Consider the following 20,253-nt stretch of genomic DNA (forward strand, 5'->3'; position numbering starts at 1 on the left):
AAGGTGTGGTGGGGCCAGAGAATACCTTGTTCTCTAGGGGACGGAAATCAACAATGAGGAGAGCAAATGTGCCTGAGCTTAGCACTCGCTGGGTGACGCCACCTCTGCTAGGGTTTTAACCAGAGGAAGTCACTGACCCTTGTGGGGGGGGGTGGGGTGGGGAGGGACCCTGCCGGGCTGACATGAAGCAGGGCGGCCACCCTTCCCCTGATGTCCTGGTCTTGGGCTCTGAGCCAGGCTGCTTCTCCCATGGACACGTGGCCTGGTGGGCCAAAAAGGGCACCCAGCCCCTTTGCCCTTTCCCAGCCCCGAGGCTGACTCTTACCCATCATCACTTCATCAGCTAACATTTCCAAGGACCAGGCCCGTGGGATTGTGTAAGAACTCTTCCTTTATTTACTGGATGGCTTGGGGGCACTTCATTTCACCTCCCTGAACCTCACTGTCATCAGCTGTGAAATGGGGATTTATCACGAACACCCTGCCAATGAAAAAAAAAGTAGTAAGAAGAAAAGGGGGCTTCCCTGATGGCTCAGATGGCAAAGAATCTGCCTGCAGTGCAGGAGACCTCGGTTCAATACCTGGGTTGGATCCCTGGGTTGGGAAGATCCCCTGGAGAAGGGAATGGCAGCCCATTCCAGTATTCTTGCCTGGAGAATTCCATGGACAGAGGAATTCTGTCCTGGCAGGCTACAGTCCATGGGGTTGCAAAGAATCAGACACGACTGAGTGACTAACACTTCACTTTCAGTGAAAGCCCATGCACAAAAGTGCTTTGACTGCGCCCCGCCCCCCCCCCCAAGCCTTCCTCCAGCTAAGGAATTAGCCTGTTGGGCATCCCAGGTCTGGGAGGCACCCTTAAACATGAGTACCTGAATGTGCTCCACGAGTTTCCCCTTGTTTCTTTTGAAGAAGTCGCAGTCAGCAAATAAACCGCAGTGCTGGGTGCCCAAACCACCCTCCATCAAGCTACGCCTCTGCTGCAGCTTGTACCAAGGCGGAATCTGGGTTGGATGGGGGAGGAACCACATCCCACCAGGATGCTGGAGGCAGCTGGAGCCAGCCGGTTCCGGAAGTGTTCAGGACCTGGAATGTGATTTCCTAATTGTGAATTCATTCTGCCGCCAGCCCTGCCCGCACTCCCAGGAATCTCATCAACAACAGCCTCTGTGGATGACCCCTCCCATCCTCCAGGCTTAGGTTCCTCAAACCTTAAATGGAAGGTCCCAGCCTTTTATCTTTAGACTTTGACTGGGGGCTGGAGTCTTGGCAATGGGAGATCAAGATCACCTGGTCGCTCACTGACCAATTTGATTTTACTCCAAACCACTTATTTTCGGGAGGAGGATTTGGGGCCCAGAGGAGAAAGTCCCATTGTCTAAGGTCATTAGACACTGGAGGACATTCAGGTACAGCGACTCAGAGCTTGACCTTGTCCCTATCCTCCCAGCTTCAGTGGTAGATGGACATGGAGAGAACTACTAAACTTCCAGGGTTCCAGCCTCTCCTGGGTTACACTGTGTTGAAGGGGAAAGAGCCGGAAGCCGCCGAGTACACCGGCCGGGATCACACAACAAGTTGGCGAGTGTGTCCTGGCTTTCTAGCTGTGGACCCTTAGTTGATAAGAAGGGAGGTCATCTTGGGAGTGAGATAACCAGAGCACCTCCGGGGACCTTAAGCATCAAGTGGAATCAACCTGTCAACCCCGCCACCGGAATCAACTTGGGCCTCACACTCCTTCCTCCCCGTTCAAACCTGACCCAGAACCTCGGTGGCTTGTAAACTCAAGGGAGAGACTGTCAGGCTGACTCCTGGGCCCTCCTCAGTCCCCACCACTTCCCACTGGAACAGCGCAGACGCAAAGCCTCCCCAGCATCTGGCTCCCGGGCCGACGCGGGCAGGACCGTGGGGGAGAAGCTTTGCAAAGTTCTCCGGGGCGGGGCGTGGTGGCGGCGCTGTGCGCATCCTGCCCGACACCGCCCTCGACCTTGGAGACTGAGTAGGGGGAGGTGAGCTGGGGGAAGGCGCCTCGGGGGACCTCCAAGCGGGAAGCATCCTGGGTCCCGCCCGTCCCTCCACCCCACACCTTCGAGGGCCCCTCAGCGGGCAAAGCAGTTCGTCGGGCGCGCAACGAGACCAAGCCCATAGCCCCGCTTCTGAGACGCCTGGAAAGCGGTCGACCGGCGGCCTCCAGCTCCGAGGGGGATCGCGAAGGCTCCAGACCGCCTGGCAGGCGGAGGGCGGCCGGGCCGGGGCGGGGTGGGCGTGGGGGGTGTTTGCAGGTGGGGCTTCGCAGGCCAGGGAACTGGCCCGGCAGGGCGGTCCCAGGAAAAGGGAAGAAGCCCCCCAACCCATCCCGAGCTTCGGGCAGTTCCATCCTCCTCTGTCCGGAGTTTCCTTCGGGTGCGCAGAGCGCCTCAATCTCTCAGCAGCCTGCGTCCATCCCCTGGGCCTGCGGCCCCGTCTCTGTGCGGATCTTGAGGCGGCTCTGGGTCCGAGGTAGGCTCCAGCCCCGGGCGGGCTGTCCGGCCGCCGCTCGGCCCCTGGCCTGGAGCGCCATCTGGTGGACATGTAGGGGGTTGCCACGGCCTGCGGACGCGGCCCGCTCCAGGTCCGTTCTCCGCCGAGAGCTGCGGACCGGGGAGCCGGGCAAAGAGGGGCTGCCGTCGGCTCGGGGAACCAGGTGCTTCAAGGAAGGAGTGAGGGGTAGGGCGAGAGGGTCCGCGCCTCTAGAGAACACAGAGGAGTTTTAGGGGCAAACCAAAGTCCCCGACGCGTTCCGGACAGAGACTGGAACGTATTCAGCGAGCGTGACCAAGCTGCCCTGCCAAGGGCGCGCGCGGGGCAGTGCCCAGAGAGGACCCGGAGCTCAGGCTCCATCCCCTTGGCCCCTGACCCCCGGGAGCGCACAGGTCTCCCCTCTGCTGCCCAGGCGGGAGCACAGAGCCCTCGGCCCCTCGCCGGACCGTGTACCCGGGCTGGTGCTACGGACTTTGGCTCCCAGGCAAAGGAGAGGACAGAGTGGGATTGGATTGGGGGTACTTTCGAAAGCCGAGGAGGAAGGCAGGCTCGGAGTTTAAACCTCGGTTTCACTGAGACTGACCCCTGAACCGTCCCTTTTACTGGGACTTGGGGAGGAGGACGGGTCGGGGCCTCGAGCTGGGGCTTTCACCTGTGGGGTGTCCTGGGGCGCGCATCAAGCTGAACGCACCCCTCTGGCTCCAAGGGGTTGCCCTGCATGGGGTACCTAGGGGAAGCGGGTCCCAGTTCTGCGCCCTTGGGGTGGGGTTGGGGGAGGGCCGGGCCACTGATGCTCAAGATTTCCTCCTAAGATAGGAGAATGACTTGAGGGCTGGGGAGACTTGGATTGACAGGAGAGCAAACGAAGTCCCTTAGGTTTCCCAGGGTGGCTCAGACGGAGACCCTGGGTTCGATCCCTGGGTGGGGAAGATTCCCTGGAGGAGGGCATGGCAACCCACTCCAGTATTTTTGCCTGGAGAAGCCCCATGGACAGAGGAGCCTGGCGAGCTACAGTTCATGGGGTTCACGAAGAGTCGGACACGACTGAGCGCCTAAGCACAGCACAGGTCACGCAATCCTTGCTGCCTAGCCGCTAGGGGTCTCACGGAGATGCCCCACCACCCCAGTCTCCAAGCTCCCCTGTGAATCACACTCCTAACCCCAACACCGACACGCACAACTCCCTCCCACACCCCCACCGTGCCAGCGCGCCCATGATGCCCAGATTCGCTCGTCCACTGGGGATCCTGCCGTCTAGGGCACCCCCTCCCCCCGCCTCCGCCTGGTGCCAGGCCCTGAAGGGTTAAGGAGGCCTTGGGGGCACCGGAGCGGCGGGACGCGGGCGCCTGGGCTAATTGGCGACCCCGGGAACAATGGAGGCGGGAGGCGGGTGGCTTAATTGGGCCAGGGAGCGGCCCGGCCTTTGTCTGAGGCCTGACCGCGCGGGTTCCCGCAGCCGAACGCAGGAAGCTCGCAGCTGGGACCCAGCGCAGGGCGGCGAGGGTGACCCCGGGAGGGGGACAGTGAGGTGGGGGCCGGCGGTGACGGGGGAACGGCTCCCCAGGCTGCGCTCGGGACCCCGGGGCGTCTCGGGGCCCTGGAGGATCACTCCACCCCGCTGGGGCGCTGCAGCCGCCCTGCGGCGAGAAGGCAACCGCCACCAGGCCGCTCTGCGCGGCCGTGACCGCGACCCTTCTCCGGGCCCGGGTCTCCCCGCGGGCGCGCCTGCGGCGCCAGCTCGGTGCTGCCCCCTGGCGCCAGCAGCCCGCTCCGCAGCCTCTTCCCCACTCTCCCTGCCGCTGCTGCTGCTAAGTCGCTTCAGTCGTGTCCGACTCTGTGCGACCCCATAAACGGCGGCCCACCAGGCTCCTCTGTCCACTGGATTCTCCAGGCAAGAACACTGGAGCGGGTTGCCATTTCTTTCTCCAATGCATGCCTGCATGCTAAGTCGCTTCAGCCGTGTCCGACCCTGTGCGACCCCATAGACGGCAGCCCACCAGCCCGTGGAAGTGTTCACGGGATTCTCTAGGCAAGAATACCGGAGTGGGTTGCCATTTCCTTCTCCCCATTCTCCCTAGACAGTGAGAAATCAGAACAAACCCATGCGCCCCTCTTCAAATGTTAGAGACCTCCAATAAACATACTGTCCACGCAGGATTTTATTTGAGCTGAGAAAGCGGCCTTTCTGCCCCGCCCTGGTCCTGAACTGCCCTCCTGCACGCCCGAAGGTAGGAGGCAGGGAAACCCGAGCCCACCCTCCCCAGAGCCGGGACAGTCTTCTGCGCCCTCGCACTGGTTCACCGGCCGACACCGTCCCCGAATTCAGCGTGGCCTAGGGGCCGGCTCCTTCCCTGGAAGAGGACACGATTCTCTTCCTTGCAAATGGATGAGCCCACGAAGGTGTCCAGGGAGCCCGGAGGCCTGTTCTCCTTCACCCTTCCTCCGTCTCACCGTCCCGGATGTCCCTGGTGAACTGGAAGCCAGCGCCTCTCGGCCTCGGAAGTGCCCAGGTTGAGCAACCTGCTAAGCCAAGGCATCATGGACACTCACGCTTTAAATAGAGGAAGCAGCTGGGAAGGGGGTGATGCTGAGGGATGGGTAGACCCCGTGGTGGTCTGAGGGAATGATTTGCCGGTCCCCCATTCCTTCCACTGCTAGGATCTGGGGCTGGAGACACCTGTCGGCTGGGTGAGGAGGGGAGGAGAGGCCGCCCTCCTGGGGCAGCAGCTGTCCTGGCAGACTCGGGCCACGGGGGGCGAGGCCTAGCCGCGACTGACACGGTGCGACTCCCCGCGCGACTTCCAGCTGAACCCACGATTGTACAGGGGGGAAGAAGGGGAGGAAAAAAGCCTCGTGAGCCCCAGTCTTCATACCCACCCCCACCCCCTCCCCCGACAGAGATGTAGATGATTTCCACCGGAGAACCTTTAGTCTAGACTCTGCCACTGTGGTCAACAGTCCTGATAGGAGAGAACGTGTTCTTTCAGGCGGTTCAGGAGACGGAGGGATGGAAAAGGATTCTAGGTTCGCGGTGTTTGGGGGACCATGGCCAAACCCCTCCTCCGGAGGGAGAGAGGGAGCGGGGAGCACCCGTCTTATCAGCCCCACCCAACCAGAGGCTCCGAAAGGAGCTGCAATTCCACGGTGGCGCGCGCCCCGGGCCGGGAGCCGGGAGGCCAGGCGCGGAGCGGCGGACGGCGGAGAGCGGCCAGCAGGGGGAGCCCGGTCCCCGGCCCGGCGGCGGCGGCGGCGCTGGACGCGCGCGGGGGGCTCGCGGCGGCGCGGCGCCTCCCCGCCCGCCCGCAGCCCGCGCCGGCGCCGCCGGGCCTCGCGGCTCCGCTCGCCGCCCCGCCGCCCGCGGGGGAGCCGCCCCGCCGCCGCGAGCCCCGGGCGCCCGCCCCGCCGTCCCCGCCTCCGGTCCCGCCTGACGCGCTCGCGGCGCCCCCTTGCCCCGCGCGGCCCACAGAGCGCACTGCGCCGTTCACTTCGCATTGCAGCGTTTTATTGTTTTCTCGAGTTTTTGTCGTTTTCGTCTCGCTCCGGAGCGAAAAGTGAAAACCTGAGGTGGAGCCCGCGGGCCGGGCGAGCAAAAAACGCCCGGGCGCAGGGGCCGAGGGGTCTGGCGGGGTGGGAGCTTCTCCGGGGGTCGGGGCCCTCTCCCGCAGCCAAGGGCCTCCTCCCCACCCCCCAGCCCTGTACAATATAGATGCTCATGTAAAAGGAAAAAAATTATAGGCTATGAGTTAATCTCTAAATATTCTGTACACAGCAATGTACACCTTTGAATAAATTAATACCAATTTGCATATTCTGGGAACCTTAAAGCTTATTTACACAAATTACCATTTATTTCATAAATATCTTTTTATTCCCGCCCCCGGGGACTAAAGGCAGAAATGCCACTCCCTCCGCTGACCCAGGGGTGGGAGGGCCGCCTGTCCGGGAGAGAAGTGGAAGGACCAAAGGAACAGGCCCCTCTCAGCTCAAGTCTACACTGACTTCATCTTCACTGACCTCAGCTCCCCTCACCCCAGATTCTCCAGCAATGCGGGGCTCCAGGCTAGGGGGCTTTCCTCCCCTGACCTTCTGGCTCCCCAGACAGCCAGCCCCTGGCTGAGCCGGGGACGAGGCCTCCCCAACAGCGCTGTAGGAACCCGGAGAGGCCCCGCTGATGACACCTTGACACCGGAGCAGACCTGGACCAAATCCAGTGGCCCCAAAGCGACTGTGTTCCGGATTCCTTGTGAGGCCCAGGGAAGTGTCCCAGGCCCCGGCTGGCCTATCAGGGTTTCATTCCGGCTGCAGCCCGCTCTCTCTCCTTTATTTAAATAAATACCCATTCTGTGCTGTACACGTCCCAAGCAGCAAGGGAGGCAACCCAGGAGGCCTGCGCGGCGGCGGCGGCGGCGGCGGAGGAGCAGCAGCAGGGCGGGCCCCCTCACTTGGGCGACTCCCTGCCGGGGGAGAGGGCTCGCTGGCTCTCCAGCCCACTCACCAGTCTCTGAATGCTCTGCAGTTCACTGGCCGCCTCTTTGGCCGCGCCGCCGGGCGATAGGGCTACGCGGGCCGGGGCCCCCACTTTGCGGAGGGCCAGCTCCGGCAGCGGGCTGGGCTCCCGGCTGTTGCCGCCGCCTGCAGCCTTGGAGCCCTCCGCCGCCAGCCCGGTGGTGAGGAGGCTAGTGCTCGGTGGGATGGAGACCGGGATCTGGTAGGGGCTGAAGCGCAGGCGAGGCCGGGCACTGCCCAGAAAGGGGCTCCGGGACAGGGAACCGGCGGCAGCCGCAGCCGCGGCCGCAGCGCTGGTGGCTGGCAGAGCCGAGGCCGCCGCCGCAGCGGCCGCCATGTAGGTGTAGGGATAGGGGAAGAGGCCTCCGAAAGTGGGCATGGGGATTCCCTGCAAGAAACAAAACAAGACAAGGGTTAGGCATCCCGCCTGGAGTGTTCCTGGGGGTGATCTGGGTGCTGGCAGCAGGGCGACAACTGGGAATCCTTGCCCTACTGTTCAGGAAGACCTGCGCTCACATAACCTTGCTCCCCAAAGAGCGCAGGTAGGCATGAGCCACTACGCCGATGTCCAAACCCGGTTGGAGGGGAGCCCGCTTAAGGTTATGATTCCGAGAGGGCCCTACCGAGCTCTGTGCCAGGTATTACTCTAGGAGTAAGGGAAGGCCATCACAGGCTGCTGAACCGGCAAGGGCCTTGGAAGAAACAGGCCTGGCGGGGGGCCAGATGGCCAGCAGGTAACTTTGGCTGTGTTGGCAGGGAGGCGCCGCTCGCTTCCAACAGTGTCCTGCCCTGCCTTTCTATCCACAGATGCCCCGAAGGGCTGGAGACGAATAGGACGGGAGGAGCTTTGCTCACTCTCCCTCCTCTGCCACCTGCTCAGGGGTCTCCTGCCCAGGCCAGGAGAAGGCGCCAGATGCCAGTCCGTTTATAAACTAGCCTGAATGCAAAGAGCTCCCAGCGGCTCCCTAGTGTCAGCTGAAGAAGGAATGCTGTCTTTGCCTGTGGAAAGCCCAGTAGCTGGGAAACGCTGCACAGAACACCGCCTGCGGCCCAGCTTTTGGATTATCTGACCTTTGAGATCATGCAGTATGTGGGTATATAGGGAGGAGGGCAGGAGCTGACTGAGCTGGGCTTCCAGGGAGCCTCAGGCATGGCTCAGGCAGGGAGAAGGAAGAGAAGTAGCTTAGTCAGGGATGAGAAAATACCCTTCCCGAGAAGGTCAAGCCCTACTGAACACTCAGACTTGGCATCTCAGAGGAAGGAGGGAGACTTCAGATCTCCAAGGTTTTGTCTCTTTCTGATGGCCATAGGAAGATCCCCTGCAGGAGGGCATGGCCACCCACTCCAGTATTCTTGCCTGGAGAATCCCCATGGACAGAGGAATCTGACTGGCTACAGTCCATAGGGTTGCATAGAGACTGAAGCTACAGCACGCACAGTATGATGAACATAGGTGAGCGGCCCTGCCTCGAGAAGTTAACCACTAGCAGTACACCTAGTGATGCCTCCTGAGTGCCCTTGCCCTGGCCTTCCACCTGTTAACCAGGCTGTGTCTAGAAGTCCTGACTTCCCTGTGACCTCTGCGATGCCCATGCTCATCACCAGAATTTGTCTGAGGAGGAGGCATTCACATACACACAGAGTCAACCTTCAGGCAAATTAAACCTCCAGGCTCTGAACTCCACTTTCTGGAGGCTTCCTTACCAGCTCAGAGCCCCAGATATGTGATGCCAGTGCCTCCAATGCTCACTCCACACACCCCTGACACTGAGCTGTATTTAAAACTCATTTCAGAATTCCTTCCCCCACTTTAAAAATATTTGCTTCTGAACCGAAGGAGCCTTCTCAGACCTAAACTCCTATTTTCCTTCCCTTAAGATAAGATCTTAAGGGTTCAATTTGCCAGAAACCTCAGACGGAAGAAAATGAATGTAGAGATTCCAAATCGTTCTACGGGAATATTCCACCCAAGCAACCAAAGAGGCCACTCTCCCCTTCCGATCTTCTTATTTTGCTGCTGCCCACAGTTTCATAAGCTCTCCCCTGGGAGCTCGGAATTTCGACCTGGGCCTGGAGGACTGAGATGTGTGGCTGGGGGAGTTGGGAGACTTAGTGTGGGGGAAGGAAAAGCCCCATCCTTTGTCCGGTTGCTTCCTGAGAGTCTGAAAGGAGCCTGAGACATCTGGGAGGTGGGTCAGTTTGGTGGTCAGTTATCCAGAACACACTGCAAATTCTCCTACTTTTTTTGTCCAGCCACTTTAGCCTTTCCGGGACTGACAGTGAGCCAGGGGTAGTTATTCATTCCCAAGGAAAATGTCCTGAGGCAGGCCAGGCAAGTGGACTTACAAAAGCTGGAGGCAGCCCCAGTCTGTCAGGGCAGAAAGAGTCTAATGGGTCCCAGTCAATTCTGGGGTTACAGGGAAGGAAATAGGCCCAGAGAGGGTCAGAGACTTGTCCAAGGTCACACAGGAGTCAGAAGCATTCTCCTGGCCAAATCCTGGACCTGGTCTTGGTCTCCCAGAAGCCAGGTGTGGTTCCGAGGGCCCATCGGGTCTCCCCAAGAGGGAGTCCTTGCCGGCTGGGAGCCCGAAGCGCCCTCGGGCTCTATGCCTTCTTCCTCTGCCCGCCCAGGGTTCCCTTCCCTTCCTCAGGCTGCTGCCAGCTCACAGGCCTTACCTGAGATGCCAGCATGTGCTGGGAGAGGTGGAATGGGAAGGGCCCAGCGGTGCTGGCCGCATTCCCCGCGGGACCCAGCCCGCCCGCGTCCAGCCCGGTGGCGGTCCCCGGCCCGCCGCCTCCGCCACCGCCGCCGCTGCCGGCCACCGAGGCTAGTAGGTGGCCCATGCCCATGGCGGAGAAGGCTCCGGGCCCCATGGCGAACTGTCCCGGGTGCAGGAAGAGCGGCTGGCCGGCCCCCAGCGGCCCGAAGAACTGCTGCCCGTGCAGGTGGCCGGAGAAGGCCAGGCCGGGCAGGTGTCCGGCGCCCAGCGGGGACGCGCTGTCCGTCTGCACCACCAGCGGCGCCAGGCCGGGCTCCTTGCCCTCGCCCGCCTCCTTGCGCCCTTCGTCCTTCCTCCGGGCTTCGGCGCGCTCCTTCTCTAGGCTCCGCAGGCCGAACGGGCCGTCCCCGCCGCTCTCGGCCGGCTCCTTGCCCCTCTCGGGGCTGCGCCGCTCCCTGGCGCGATCGGGTTCGGTCAAGCGAGGTGGGCTGCTGCTGTCCAGGGCGGGGCTGCGGCCTAGCGCCGGGCCCGCGCGCTCCTCGCCCAGCCGCTCGGGCTCCGGGTCACTGTCGGCGGCGCACGACTTCTCCTCGGCTGCGGGGAGAGAGGATGCGCGGCGTTACCGGCCCGGGGACAGACAGGCGCGAAGCCCGAGCCGGAGAGACGTGTGCAAGCCTGCTCTCGGGGAGACCACGTCGGAAGAACTCCTAGAAGCTGGGGGCAGTAGGGGTCACCCCATCCAATATCCCTTATTTACAGGGGGAGGAAAGTGAACCCGGCAGAGGAGGCCTTGCTGCCGCAGAGTCACGCAGCGCCAGGGCTCTAGCCCAGAGCCCAGAAGGATCGGCGGGCCACCCGGGACCGCACTCAGGGGAGGCCTGGGGTCGAGGCCCGTCCCAGACTCTCCCCTGACGCTCCCCCGAGGCCTTCAGTTAGCCAGATGCTGAGCAGCGAGCCAGCCCGGCGCCCGGGGGACACCCTCCCCGTCTCCTCCCGGCCCGACCCGCACCTCTGGTCCGGTGCAGGCGCAGGGGGCTGGGCGCCGTCCCCGGAGAGGGCGGCGGTTCCCGCGCAGGGGGAGGCTCGCAGGACGAGGCGTCCGACTCCGCGCCGTCGCGCTCCGGCTTGCAGTGCTCCTCATACAGGCGCAACGACGGCAGCGTTAGCTGCTTCCTGGGGATGAGCCGAGGGAGCGGGTCTGAGCGCCGCGCGCCCTCCGGCCCCCTCCTCGTCCTGTTCCCCCCAGGCGCCCGCCTCCAGGCCAGCCCGCGCACCCTCACCTTTTCTCCCGCCGGCCGTTCCCGGTGTCCCGGAAGCCTTTGGCAAACGGGTTGTTGTCGATCTTAAGCTGCGTGATCTGCGGGGACCGAGGGGGCGGCGCCAGGTCAAGCTGTGGGCTCTTCGAGCCTGGCCCGGGGCACCTGGAGGTCAGAGGCTGCCCGCCCCAGAGGAGAGCCCCCGGGGAGGGTACCCTGGGTATCCGCCCACCTGGGCCGGGCCGCTCCCAGCCAGGTGAGGTGGCAAGGTGAGGTCGGCGGGCGGACCTCGACGAAAGCGACCTCCAAAAACTATATTCGAGGTATAATCCCTCGACTTGCACACACAAGCCCAAAGCTGTGCACCCCGAGTGGAAATCTGTCCGGGCGAGTATGCAGGCCCACCCAGCCATTCGAGTTAAGGGAACCCGGCGCCTGAGCAGGAGCACACGGACAGCAGAGCACACCCAGGTCAGCAGACACACATGTAGACAATCACACGCACGGGTCCGCGCACACCCAAGTACACACAGACAGAACAAGCGCCCAGGGAATCAAACGAATTAACGCGCCTCCACACGGATTCAAGGCACTCCAAATGGTGCACGCATATACCGGCCCAGGACAGATCGGTTCACGGTGACAGAAAAAAAGAAAAAAAAACAAAAACGGCCGGCAGGACACTCTGACACTGTCCTTCCTCCCAGAGTGGTGCACACGGACATGGGTCTTAGCAGGGGGGTTGCCTTGCCTCTCTACAGGGAGGGTGTAGAAAGATAGCAGCCAGGAAAAGCCCTTTCTCTTGAAGGAAACGCCTCCAAGCATATCCCAAGGGGTCCCGGGCCTGAACTGACCCAGAGAGGGAGTGGTGACTGACACCTGTCCCCCTCTGGCTTCCCCAGGAGAGGGAAAACTAGGCCCCGGGTTCCTAGCAGCCGGAAAGCCTGGGCAGATTGCCTCGGGCGCCCTCTTTTCATTTAAATTCCCATCCCTGAGCCAAGAAATAAACGAATAAAACGTAAAAATGTCAGCGAGGGCCCGGAGTCTTTGCTAATTGCTAAGTAAACATCCCCACCCCAAGGAGCGCCCAGCTGTTCGCGCGCCCCGGGGAGCGTGTGCGTACGTGTCGTGGGCCTGGGAGAGAGAGCTGGGGGGTTTCGCTGGGTGCTGCGCTACAGATGCGAGACTGGGGGCCCGGGAGCGGATCGTGAGGGTGCGGGGTGGGGGGGGGCGTGCAGGCGGCCGCGGGCGGGTGTGAGTGGAGGGTCGGAGGCCGCCCGAGTGGGACGGCATCGGTACCGGGACTGGCCCCACCGCCGGCCCGCGCACCTTGTCGTTCTGGTAGGCGGTGACCGCGATGAAGTCGGTCTCGGGGAACACGTAGGTGCGGAACGTGCTGTAGGGCAGTTTCAGGATGTCGTTGGCTCGCACAATGTGGAAGCGCGGTTGGTACTTGTGCATGGAGTTCAGGATGGTCTGCAGGAGGGCGAGGGTCAGCCAACAGCCCCTGGCCTGACAGCCCCCCCGGCCTGTCTCCCGAGCCTTTCTATTCTCTGGGGACCGGACCTCTTTCCATTTTTCTGTCTCTCTCACCGTTCTGCCTTTCCCACCTCACCCCCAAACCTTCCCTCCCCTTTCCTGTCTTCTCTGCTCCTTATCTCCCCATATTAATTTTTCTTTTTCCCCCTCTCGATTTTCTTTATCACAGTTTCTCTTTCCAGTTAAAAAAAAAAATTACCCCAGCTGAAAACCGAAATAAAATAAAACCCGCTACCACTCCACTCTTAACTTCTCTTCCTATTCACGGCTAAGCCCCTAGTAAACCCGGGAGAGAAGACTGGAAGCTTTGAGGCCTCACCGACCTGCCCTACCTCCGATTGGGGTAGACCCTTTAGCCCCATGAACTACCCCTTCCCATTCACTGGGGCCCTGGCTCAGGCAGAAATTCCCTTCTCCCAAGTCAGGCATCTCCCCGAGGGAGGAGGGAAAGGTTTGGAGGGAAATTGTTTGAACTTTAAAATCTCCTCCTTTGGGGATGGGGATGGAACGGTCTTGAGGAAGGGTGAGAACCGAGGTCCTGGGCGAGGCTTCCAAGCTCAGACCCCAATGACCAGCGGCTCCACAACCCGCCCCAGCTGCACCTGCCTCCTGCTGGACTCCAGAAGGGAGTTTGGAAGGCCTGAGATTTTGAGAGTTTGGACAGTGAGATTGGGGGCAGCCTGGAGCTTAGTGGCCACGAACCCCAACTTTCCCCAGGCTTGCAGAGCAGAGCCTCTGCGCCCAGGCCCAGCTGGCAAAGGCCACAGGGCAGTGATCTGGGCAGGGGCACTCTGGGGGTTCTGCGAGCACTCCCCTATGGGGAACCCTGGGGTCTCCTCCCCCCCCCCCCCGACCCCCGCAGTGCTAGGGGCAAAGTCTTCCACCCCCATCAGCTCTTGGCCTGCACTCACGAAGCCGTGTTTGTCCGAGATGTTGTTGGTCAGCTTCAGCTTGTGGAAGGCCACCGGCTTGGCCATCCACTGCTCCCCCGTGGCTGGGCTGTCCGGGTGGATGTACATCCGCTTGGGCATCTCGGGGTCGGCCTTGCCTGCCACCATCCAGCGGGAGTTATGGAATTTATACCGGCAGTCATCAGCGGCCACAATGTCCATCAGCAGGATGTATTTGGCCTTCTTGTCCAGGCCGCTGACTCGCACCTTGAAGGGAGGAAACATCCTTCTGCAGGAAAGGGAAAGAGGGAGAGGTCAGGGAACCCGCTGGATCTCGAAGACCCCTCTCCCCTGATGCACGCCGTTGCCTGGAGCTTCACCACCCATGTTCCCCTGTGGTCCGTGCTCTGCCCTCTTAGGAAGGTCTGGGAGATTCCATTCCACCTGTGGTGGTTATTCCTAGGAGATCCCATTTCTGCCTGTCAAGACCCTCTCCTGTTATAAGGCTTGCCCTCAGCCCTATGCTCAGATCTAGTGACCCCCTTTTTCTCCCTCATCTGAGATGAAAGCCGAGCTCCAAGAAAGAGATCCAGGGCCTTTGTAAATATACTCGCTTCTCATGAACCTCCCTGAAATTCGTTCGTGGGAATATATCCACTTAGGGCCGAAGCTCTCAGAAGTGCATTCGGATGTTTGTTTGGGCGAGGAACTGGGTTACAGCAGCCGAACAAGGACCCTGACCCTGAAGTTCGGGCGAAGAGGGTGAGTGAGCCCGAGGCCTGGATTCTCCGCGTCTGAGCTAGAGGCTTGAGCGGTTGGCGATTGTAGCTTTTCTTCCGGCTTCAGGGCCTAGGGAGCCGTGTGCCTCCGGAGCTCCTGGTTCCTCTGCCCGGACAAGGCTCACAGGCCGGGTCAGGCTGCGGCTGGGCCGGCTCGGGGCTCGCCGCGGAGAACGGCCGCGACCGGCGGGAACCAGAGGGCCGGGCTGGGCCTAGCGGGGGTGAGAGTCTCATTCCGAGCTCCGGGGTCGGAGGAGAGTGCGGGAGACGCCGCATCTTCGCGGAGCACTGAGCCAGACTCGCCTCCGAAGCAGGAGAGAGGGGTCTCGGGGCTGAGGAGCTGCGGCCGAGACCGCTGAGACCCTCCAGGGCCGAGCCGCGGGGCCTCCTCGGCTTTGGCACTCTGAGCGCTGGGGGACTATTCTTCAGGAGTACGTTTTCGTTTTCATTTGGGAGACTTCGATGCTCCGCGTGTTTAAAAAAAAAAAAAAATTCGTTCGGTCCCGAATGAGAAAAGTCAACTTGCTGGTCTGTGCGTGGCTCGGGGGCCGGAGCCGCGAGCTGGGAGCCGCGGGCGGAGGGCTCGGCGCTGGTCGGTGCTGTCGGATCCCCCTACCGCCCACCCGCGCGCCCTCCGGCCAGCCGGCCGCCCTACCTCCCGGACTTGGTGATGACCATCTCGGTGCCCAGCTTGTGGAACTGGTCCCACAGCTCCTTGGCCTCCAGCGTCACCTTGGGGTCGTCCTCCACCTCGTCCTCGGGCTCCAGGCTCTTAAGCGAGCGCAGATGAGCGGCGGGCGGATGCGGGCCGAGTGCCGAGACGTGCAGCCCCGCCTCGGCCGCCGCCGCCGCCGCGGCCGCCGCCGCCGCCGCCCCCGCCAAGCCCGGGTCGGGCAGCGGCTTGGCCAGAGCGCCGGGCGGCAGCGCGAGAGCCGGGAAGAAGGAGGGCTGCGCCGCCGCCAGGAAGGCGGACATGGGGAAGTCGGCCGGCCGTGGCGCGTGGAACGGGTGGTAAGCCATGGCGCTGGCCGCCAGCGCCGGCTCTCTCATCGGGACATCCGGCCCAGGCGCCCGGGGGCCGGGGCCGGGGGCGCGCGGCTCGGACCCCCGGCCCGGGCGGCGGCGCGCACAGAGGAAGGGCGACCCGGGTGGCAAGCGCGGTGGCGGCTCCTCCCGGCTCCCCGTCCGGCGCACGGCGAGGGACGCGGGGCGCTGGGCGCGGGGGCGGCGGGGGCTCTGCGCGGGGCTGGGCTGGGCTGGGCCGCTCCGGCGCCGGGGACCACGCGCGACTGGTTAGATCTTGTCGTGATCTCTGGAAAACTGTGACTATCTCACATGTCCTGCCCTGCTCGGATCCCCTGCGCTAACGAGCCAGGCCCCCCTTGATTGCTGATTTTACGCTTTTTGGACCAATTGTGGGTCTCCGGGGGCGGGGTTTTGACAGCTCAGGCCAAGCTCGGAGCGGGAGGGGGGGCCCGGGGAGAAGGTGTCGGAAGCCTCAGCAGTAAGAAAACATGTCAACAGAATAAAATATTAACCAATGACGGGCCAGCGGGCCCCGAGACCCCTCCCCCTGCCCCGGCCCCCACCCCGCCGCCCGCGCCCACGGCTGCCTGCGCCCGGACGGGGAAGCTCGGCGGGCCGACCCGACCCGCCGAAAGGGCCTGAGGCGGGGGGCGCCCGGGCGCCAGGGCCTGCGGGGAAGGACCCCCAGCCGCAAGCCGCCCCAAGTGCAAAGCATTGACACGGCCCGGCGAGGAGAGGGGCGCCCTCCTTCTCCCACGCCCGGCGGCCCCGCAGCCCCGGCCCGCGCCCCGGCTTGGCCTCCGACCCCGCTCCTGGCCGCGGCGCCGCCCGGGCCCCTCCACTCCGGAGGGAGGCAGCGGGTGCTGCAGGAGAGGCCGGTGGGCGGGCGAGGCGGGAGGCGCCGGCTGCCGAGGTCCCGGAGCGGAACCCAGGTGGCGGGAGCCGGTGAGTGCGGCGGTCGCAGAGCCCTGGTGGGGCCGGCGGGGGCGGGAGGCGGACGCGGCCTTTCACTCGGAGAACGCGGGGACCCCCCCCCCCAGCCCGCGCCGACCCCCTCACAGGAAGCCTCTGGAGGAACCGGGAGTTCCGGGAAAGCCCTGGACTCAGCCCAGTATCCGTTTGCGTCCCCGAGCTAATCGGAGCTCTCCCAGGAGAGCCGGTCCTCCGGACCGGGAAGGTGTGAGCGCACCTTCCACCGGGCACCGGGCGGCAAGACGCGGGCGGATGCCGCCCACAGGTTCTTGACCCAACGAATTTTCGTCGCATCCGGTACCAGAGACACAAGCATGCCCCGTCCTCAACACCGGCATCGTCTCTACGCCACTTTCCTGGAATTGGTTCCCAGCTCTCGAAAGCTCACGTCTCCCAGGTTCCGTGGTGCGGAGTAGCGAGTGTGGGGGTCTGAGTGTCTGTGCGCACCTGCGGTTGAACCTCCCTCCCCCCGCCCCGCAGCCAGACTTCGTTCTCCCGCAGGACCAGGGTTTTCTCCCGCCCTCGGGGTTTGTGTGCGCGCGCGCGCGTGTGTGTATGTGTGTGTGTGTGTGCGTTTCGCGCCCAAGGTGGTAGTTCCCTCTGTGCTCAGCGGGAGTCGAACTTAAGGCGGGCGGCCGCACACCTGCCTCGGATCAGTCTGGAGCCCTGACGCTGCCTGACTCCTGGCGGTCGGAGGGCAAGACGGACCAGGCGGTGGACACGGGTGACACGGCTGCCCGCACAACCGATTCAAATGCGGGTTAGTTCGGCCGGCGCGGACTCTGCCCCGGCGTGGTGGGCGCGTACAGCCCACACCCACAGTGTCCATGCGCTGCGCACACCAGTCGCAGGGGATCTTTCTGCTGCACATGCAGACCTGGCGTGTAATGTCTGATCACCCCAGGCAGTGCAGTTTGGGGACCGGCCGGAGTGGTTTGGCCTCCTCGACCTTTTTTCTACTTTCCTGAGCCGACCCCAGAGATCTTGCTGCGTCCCTTTACCGCGCGCCACAGGGCGCCGCCCCCAGAGGGTTTTCCTTCCCGACCTCGCTCTCCACTGGGTCGCCCCTCTGTTAGTGCCTCCTCTCGGTCCAGAACGAATCTCTGACCACGCGCCGCGCAGTCTATGAGCCGGGGCCAGATCCGTTGTTGCTTTGCCCCGGCAAAGTCCTGCCGGCTCCATCTTAAGGCGAGATGTTGCCCCTGGGGAGGGATGTGTGTGGACAGGATTGCGCAGCTGGTGGGGTGACCAGGTAACAGCCAGCGTTCCATAGCCAGGAATCCGGGCACTGGCCTGGGAATCCGCGCATGCATTTGCAAAGCCGTGTGTGTACGCGTACTTTCAAACTTAAGAATGGCTTGGAGAACACCTAAGTGTGTGCAATCTTAACATTTTCCTGGGGAAAGTCTGTACCTGGTAAAGGGGTCCAAGGCCAAGACAATTTGAAACACGCTGGCCCAGGTTGTTTGCCCAAGAAACCGCGCGGCGACGGTGCAGCGGCTGCCTTTGGGAGACCACGATCCCACCTGGCCACAGCCACTGGGCCAAGGACTTGCCCTCTGGCGGCCGCGGGCTCTTTCTCGGCCCGGACTCCATCAGCCGCCCTGCCCCGCCATCCCGCCACCAACCCGAGGTCTCGCTACAGCCGCTCTTAATAGTCTGAACTTCCATCCCCATTCCCCCCACCGCGCCCAACACCTCCCGCCAAACTCTCCTGCGAGGAATATCCTTGGCTCAACGAAAACCCGCGAAGGGGAGGCCCAGGCAGCCCCGGAGCTGCGCCGTGCGGCGCTCAGCTCCCGCTCGGCCCCTCCCCCGCTGGGTCTCCCCTCCCCTTCCCCTTCCAGGGAACAGGCGCCTCCGGGGGGTCCCCAGGGCTGAGAGTGCGTGTCTCTTTAAGAGGCCCCGGGGGGCGCCTCGCGAGCCGCCCGGGGCTGGAGGGGGAGGGCGCGGGCGGGAGCGGCTGGCGCCAGGCGGCCGAGGCTCCACAACAAAGCTCCGGCCCCTGTCACTTCGCATCGGTCGAGCCCCGCAGACGGGCGGGGGACGCGCGCTCAGCCGCGCCCCCCACCCTCCCCGGCCGTCCAGGGCCCGGGCGTCGGGCGGGCGCGGGCCTCTGGCCTCCGGCCTCCGGCCTCCGGCGCGTTGCACGCGCTCCGGAGGCTCTGAGCCTCCCGCAACCCGGAAACCGGGCGGGGGCGGCCTGGGCCGGGTGTGGCCGCGGCCCTGAGCCTGAGCGGGCTGCCGTCGGTCCCTGGCCCCTAACCTTCCGCAGGGTCAGGGGCCACGGCGGGGGTCTTCCCTGGTTTGGTCCCGCCGGTGGCTCAGGCTGTGTCCCTGGGCGGGGATCCGCCTGGAGTGATGGCCTGAGGGGCACGGGCCTGTGGCAGAGGGGACACGCGCCCCCCCGGGTAGCGGGGTGCTGGCCTGAGGCGGGTACTAAGTGCGCGGTGGTTTAGGAGTGTGCCCGGGCTGAGTGCGGGTGACGCGCGGGGCCCTGCGCCTGTGACCCGCAGTGGAGGTGCCACGGGGCGCGTGCATCCTCGCCTTGGCTTGCTGTGTGCGCAGGAAGGAGGGAAGGGGAGGACAGCGTGGCCTCCCATCCGCGTCTCCCCGACCGGACCCGCGCCTTCCGGAGCCTTGGCGCCAGCCAGCCCGGTTCAGTGGCCGGGCCCGGCTCCCCCGCAGTCCCGGGTCTGCCCGGGGTGGGGGCCGCGGCCTCGATGACCCCGGCCCGCAGCGGCCCGGCCTGTCCCGTCCACTTAGACAAATTGCGGCTGACAGGCGCGCAGTCTCTCTGGAGTCGCCGCCCGCCCGTCGCCTCCCTCCCGACCCAATTACCCCGCGCAGGGTCGGGCCAAGTGGCTGGGACGGGGCGGGGGGCGCGGGAGGCGCGACCTCTTCCCCGCCGGTCTTGAGCGAGGCCTTGCGGCGGGGCCCCTTCTTCCGGTCAGGTTCTGGGGGGTACCCGGGAGCAGCACGGCCCCTGGGGTCCTGTCCCCAGGCTTCCAGGCTGGCGGGAGTCCCGGGCTGGCAGCTCTGGCGTGGGACAGCCCCGGCCCTCGAAGGTTGTCGCTCCGCACTTTCGAGGGCAATCAGGGTCGCAGGGCCCCAAGACCCAGTGCGTGTCCCTGCCGGACTTTGGGCGACTTCCCCAGAGTTTGGGGGACTCCATCATCCCGGGAGCTCCCGGGACTATTCTGTGCGCTGGGGTCGAGGTCCGGGGGTCGCAGCGGTCCACTTGGGACGCAGGGGTCGGTAAAAGCGAGGTGCTCCTCTGTGGACCCGCGCAGGTGTGAGTTCTCAGGTGTGGCTGCCCGGGGTCGTGGCAGAGTGGACAGGCCACGCTGCTCTGTGGCTTGAGTGAGGGGGCAAAGCACGTGAAGGACCCCCTCCGCCTCCCGCTCCCCAGGACCAGCCCACCTGCGAGAGACGCGCGGGGCTGGCCTGCGGGGCTCACCAGGTTTTTCGTTTGTTTTCTGCAGAGACGCTTTGCCGGATTCCCTGGAGCAGCCTCGAGGTGTGTTCGTGACAGTCGGGTCCAGCGTGGCCTCACCCGCCCTTCCCTCTCCCTTCCAAAGAGCCACCTGGCCTGTCCCATAAACCTCTAGGCCTCCAACCAACCTTTTGCTTTTTTGACCTGCAGCTTCCTTTTGGATCTTGGATTTTGTTGCTTGTCCCTGCTGGGTAGGCTCCTGTCGCCCCATTTTACAGATGAGCCCAGAGGGGCAGTCATTTACCCAGGGCCGCACAGGTACCAGTGGCAGAGCTGAGACGGGGCCCATGGACCTTCAAAGAGAGCAAGGCCGCTCCTTAGCAAGTTAGTGGTGCCGCTGCTGGCCCGCTGGCTACACCTGCCCAGGGAGCAAGGCAATACCGAGACTCCTGGGCCCCAACCCGCAGGCTGGGCTCTGGTTCCTCTGAATCCAAGACAGTCCAAGATGCTCTTCCCTTTTGCCCCTAGAGTTTCCCGCTCTAGGTCTGCAGGAGGGGGCTGCCTTCTCAGTGACACAGGGACATAGGAGCAACTTCAAAGCCAGCCAGG

The 20,253-nt window shown here is 63.8% G+C and overlaps 2 protein-coding genes across 4 annotated transcripts; both read right to left on the bottom strand.

The window, feature by feature from the left end:
• Positions 1-373: 373 nt before the first annotated feature.
• TBX2 (T-box transcription factor 2) lies at positions 374-15,819 on the bottom strand. 3 transcript variants are annotated; one of them, XR_006341164.1, is made up of 9 exons: positions 14,866-15,817; positions 13,453-13,720; positions 12,332-12,478; positions 11,027-11,103; positions 10,756-10,919; positions 9,703-10,340; positions 7,016-7,414; positions 873-1,086; positions 374-481 (listed from the first exon to the last, which is right to left on the bottom strand). XR_006341164.1 is itself a non-coding variant. In XM_043902897.1 (8 exons), exons 1-8 carry the CDS (start codon positions 15,258-15,260, stop codon positions 4,843-4,845), a joined length of 2,286 nt encoding a protein of 761 aa, XP_043758832.1. In that variant the 5' UTR covers positions 15,261-15,819; the 3' UTR covers positions 4,662-4,842. The 3 variants fall into 3 exon arrangements, 2 of the variants coding, with proteins under 2 accessions (XP_043758832.1, XP_043758833.1); XM_043902897.1 differs by lacking the exons at positions 374-481; positions 873-1,086 and adding an exon at positions 4,662-5,040 and having other exon boundaries at positions 14,866-15,819; XM_043902898.1 differs by lacking the exons at positions 374-481; positions 873-1,086 and having other exon boundaries at positions 6,006-7,414; positions 14,866-15,810.
• Positions 15,744-16,502, bottom strand: LOC122693195 (translation initiation factor IF-2-like). Its single transcript, XM_043900761.1, has one exon. It carries the CDS (start codon positions 16,500-16,502, stop codon positions 15,744-15,746), a length of 759 nt encoding a protein of 252 aa, XP_043756696.1.
• Positions 16,503-20,253: the final 3,751 nt, after the last annotated feature.

Source organism: Cervus elaphus, chromosome 5 (genome assembly GCF_910594005.1).
Source record: "Cervus elaphus chromosome 5, mCerEla1.1, whole genome shotgun sequence".
In the NCBI taxonomy this organism is placed as follows: domain Eukaryota; kingdom Metazoa; phylum Chordata; class Mammalia; order Artiodactyla; family Cervidae; genus Cervus; species Cervus elaphus.

Coding starts and splice junctions, on each gene's coding strand:
- TBX2 (XM_043902897.1), bottom strand. CDS start 15,260: ATGAGAGAGCCGGCGCTGGCGGCCAGCGCCATGGCTTACCACCCGTTC. Junction 12,479..13,452: donor TCTCGGACAAACACGGCTTC/GTGAGTGCAGGC, acceptor GCCCTCCTGCAG/ACCATCCTGAACTCCATGCA. Junction 7,415..9,702: donor AGCACATGCTGGCATCTCAG/GTAAGGCCTGTG, acceptor TGTTTCTTGCAG/GGAATCCCCATGCCCACTTT.
- LOC122693195 (XM_043900761.1), bottom strand. CDS start 16,502: ATGCGACGAAAATTCGTTGGGTCAAGAACCTGTGGGCGGCATCCGCCC.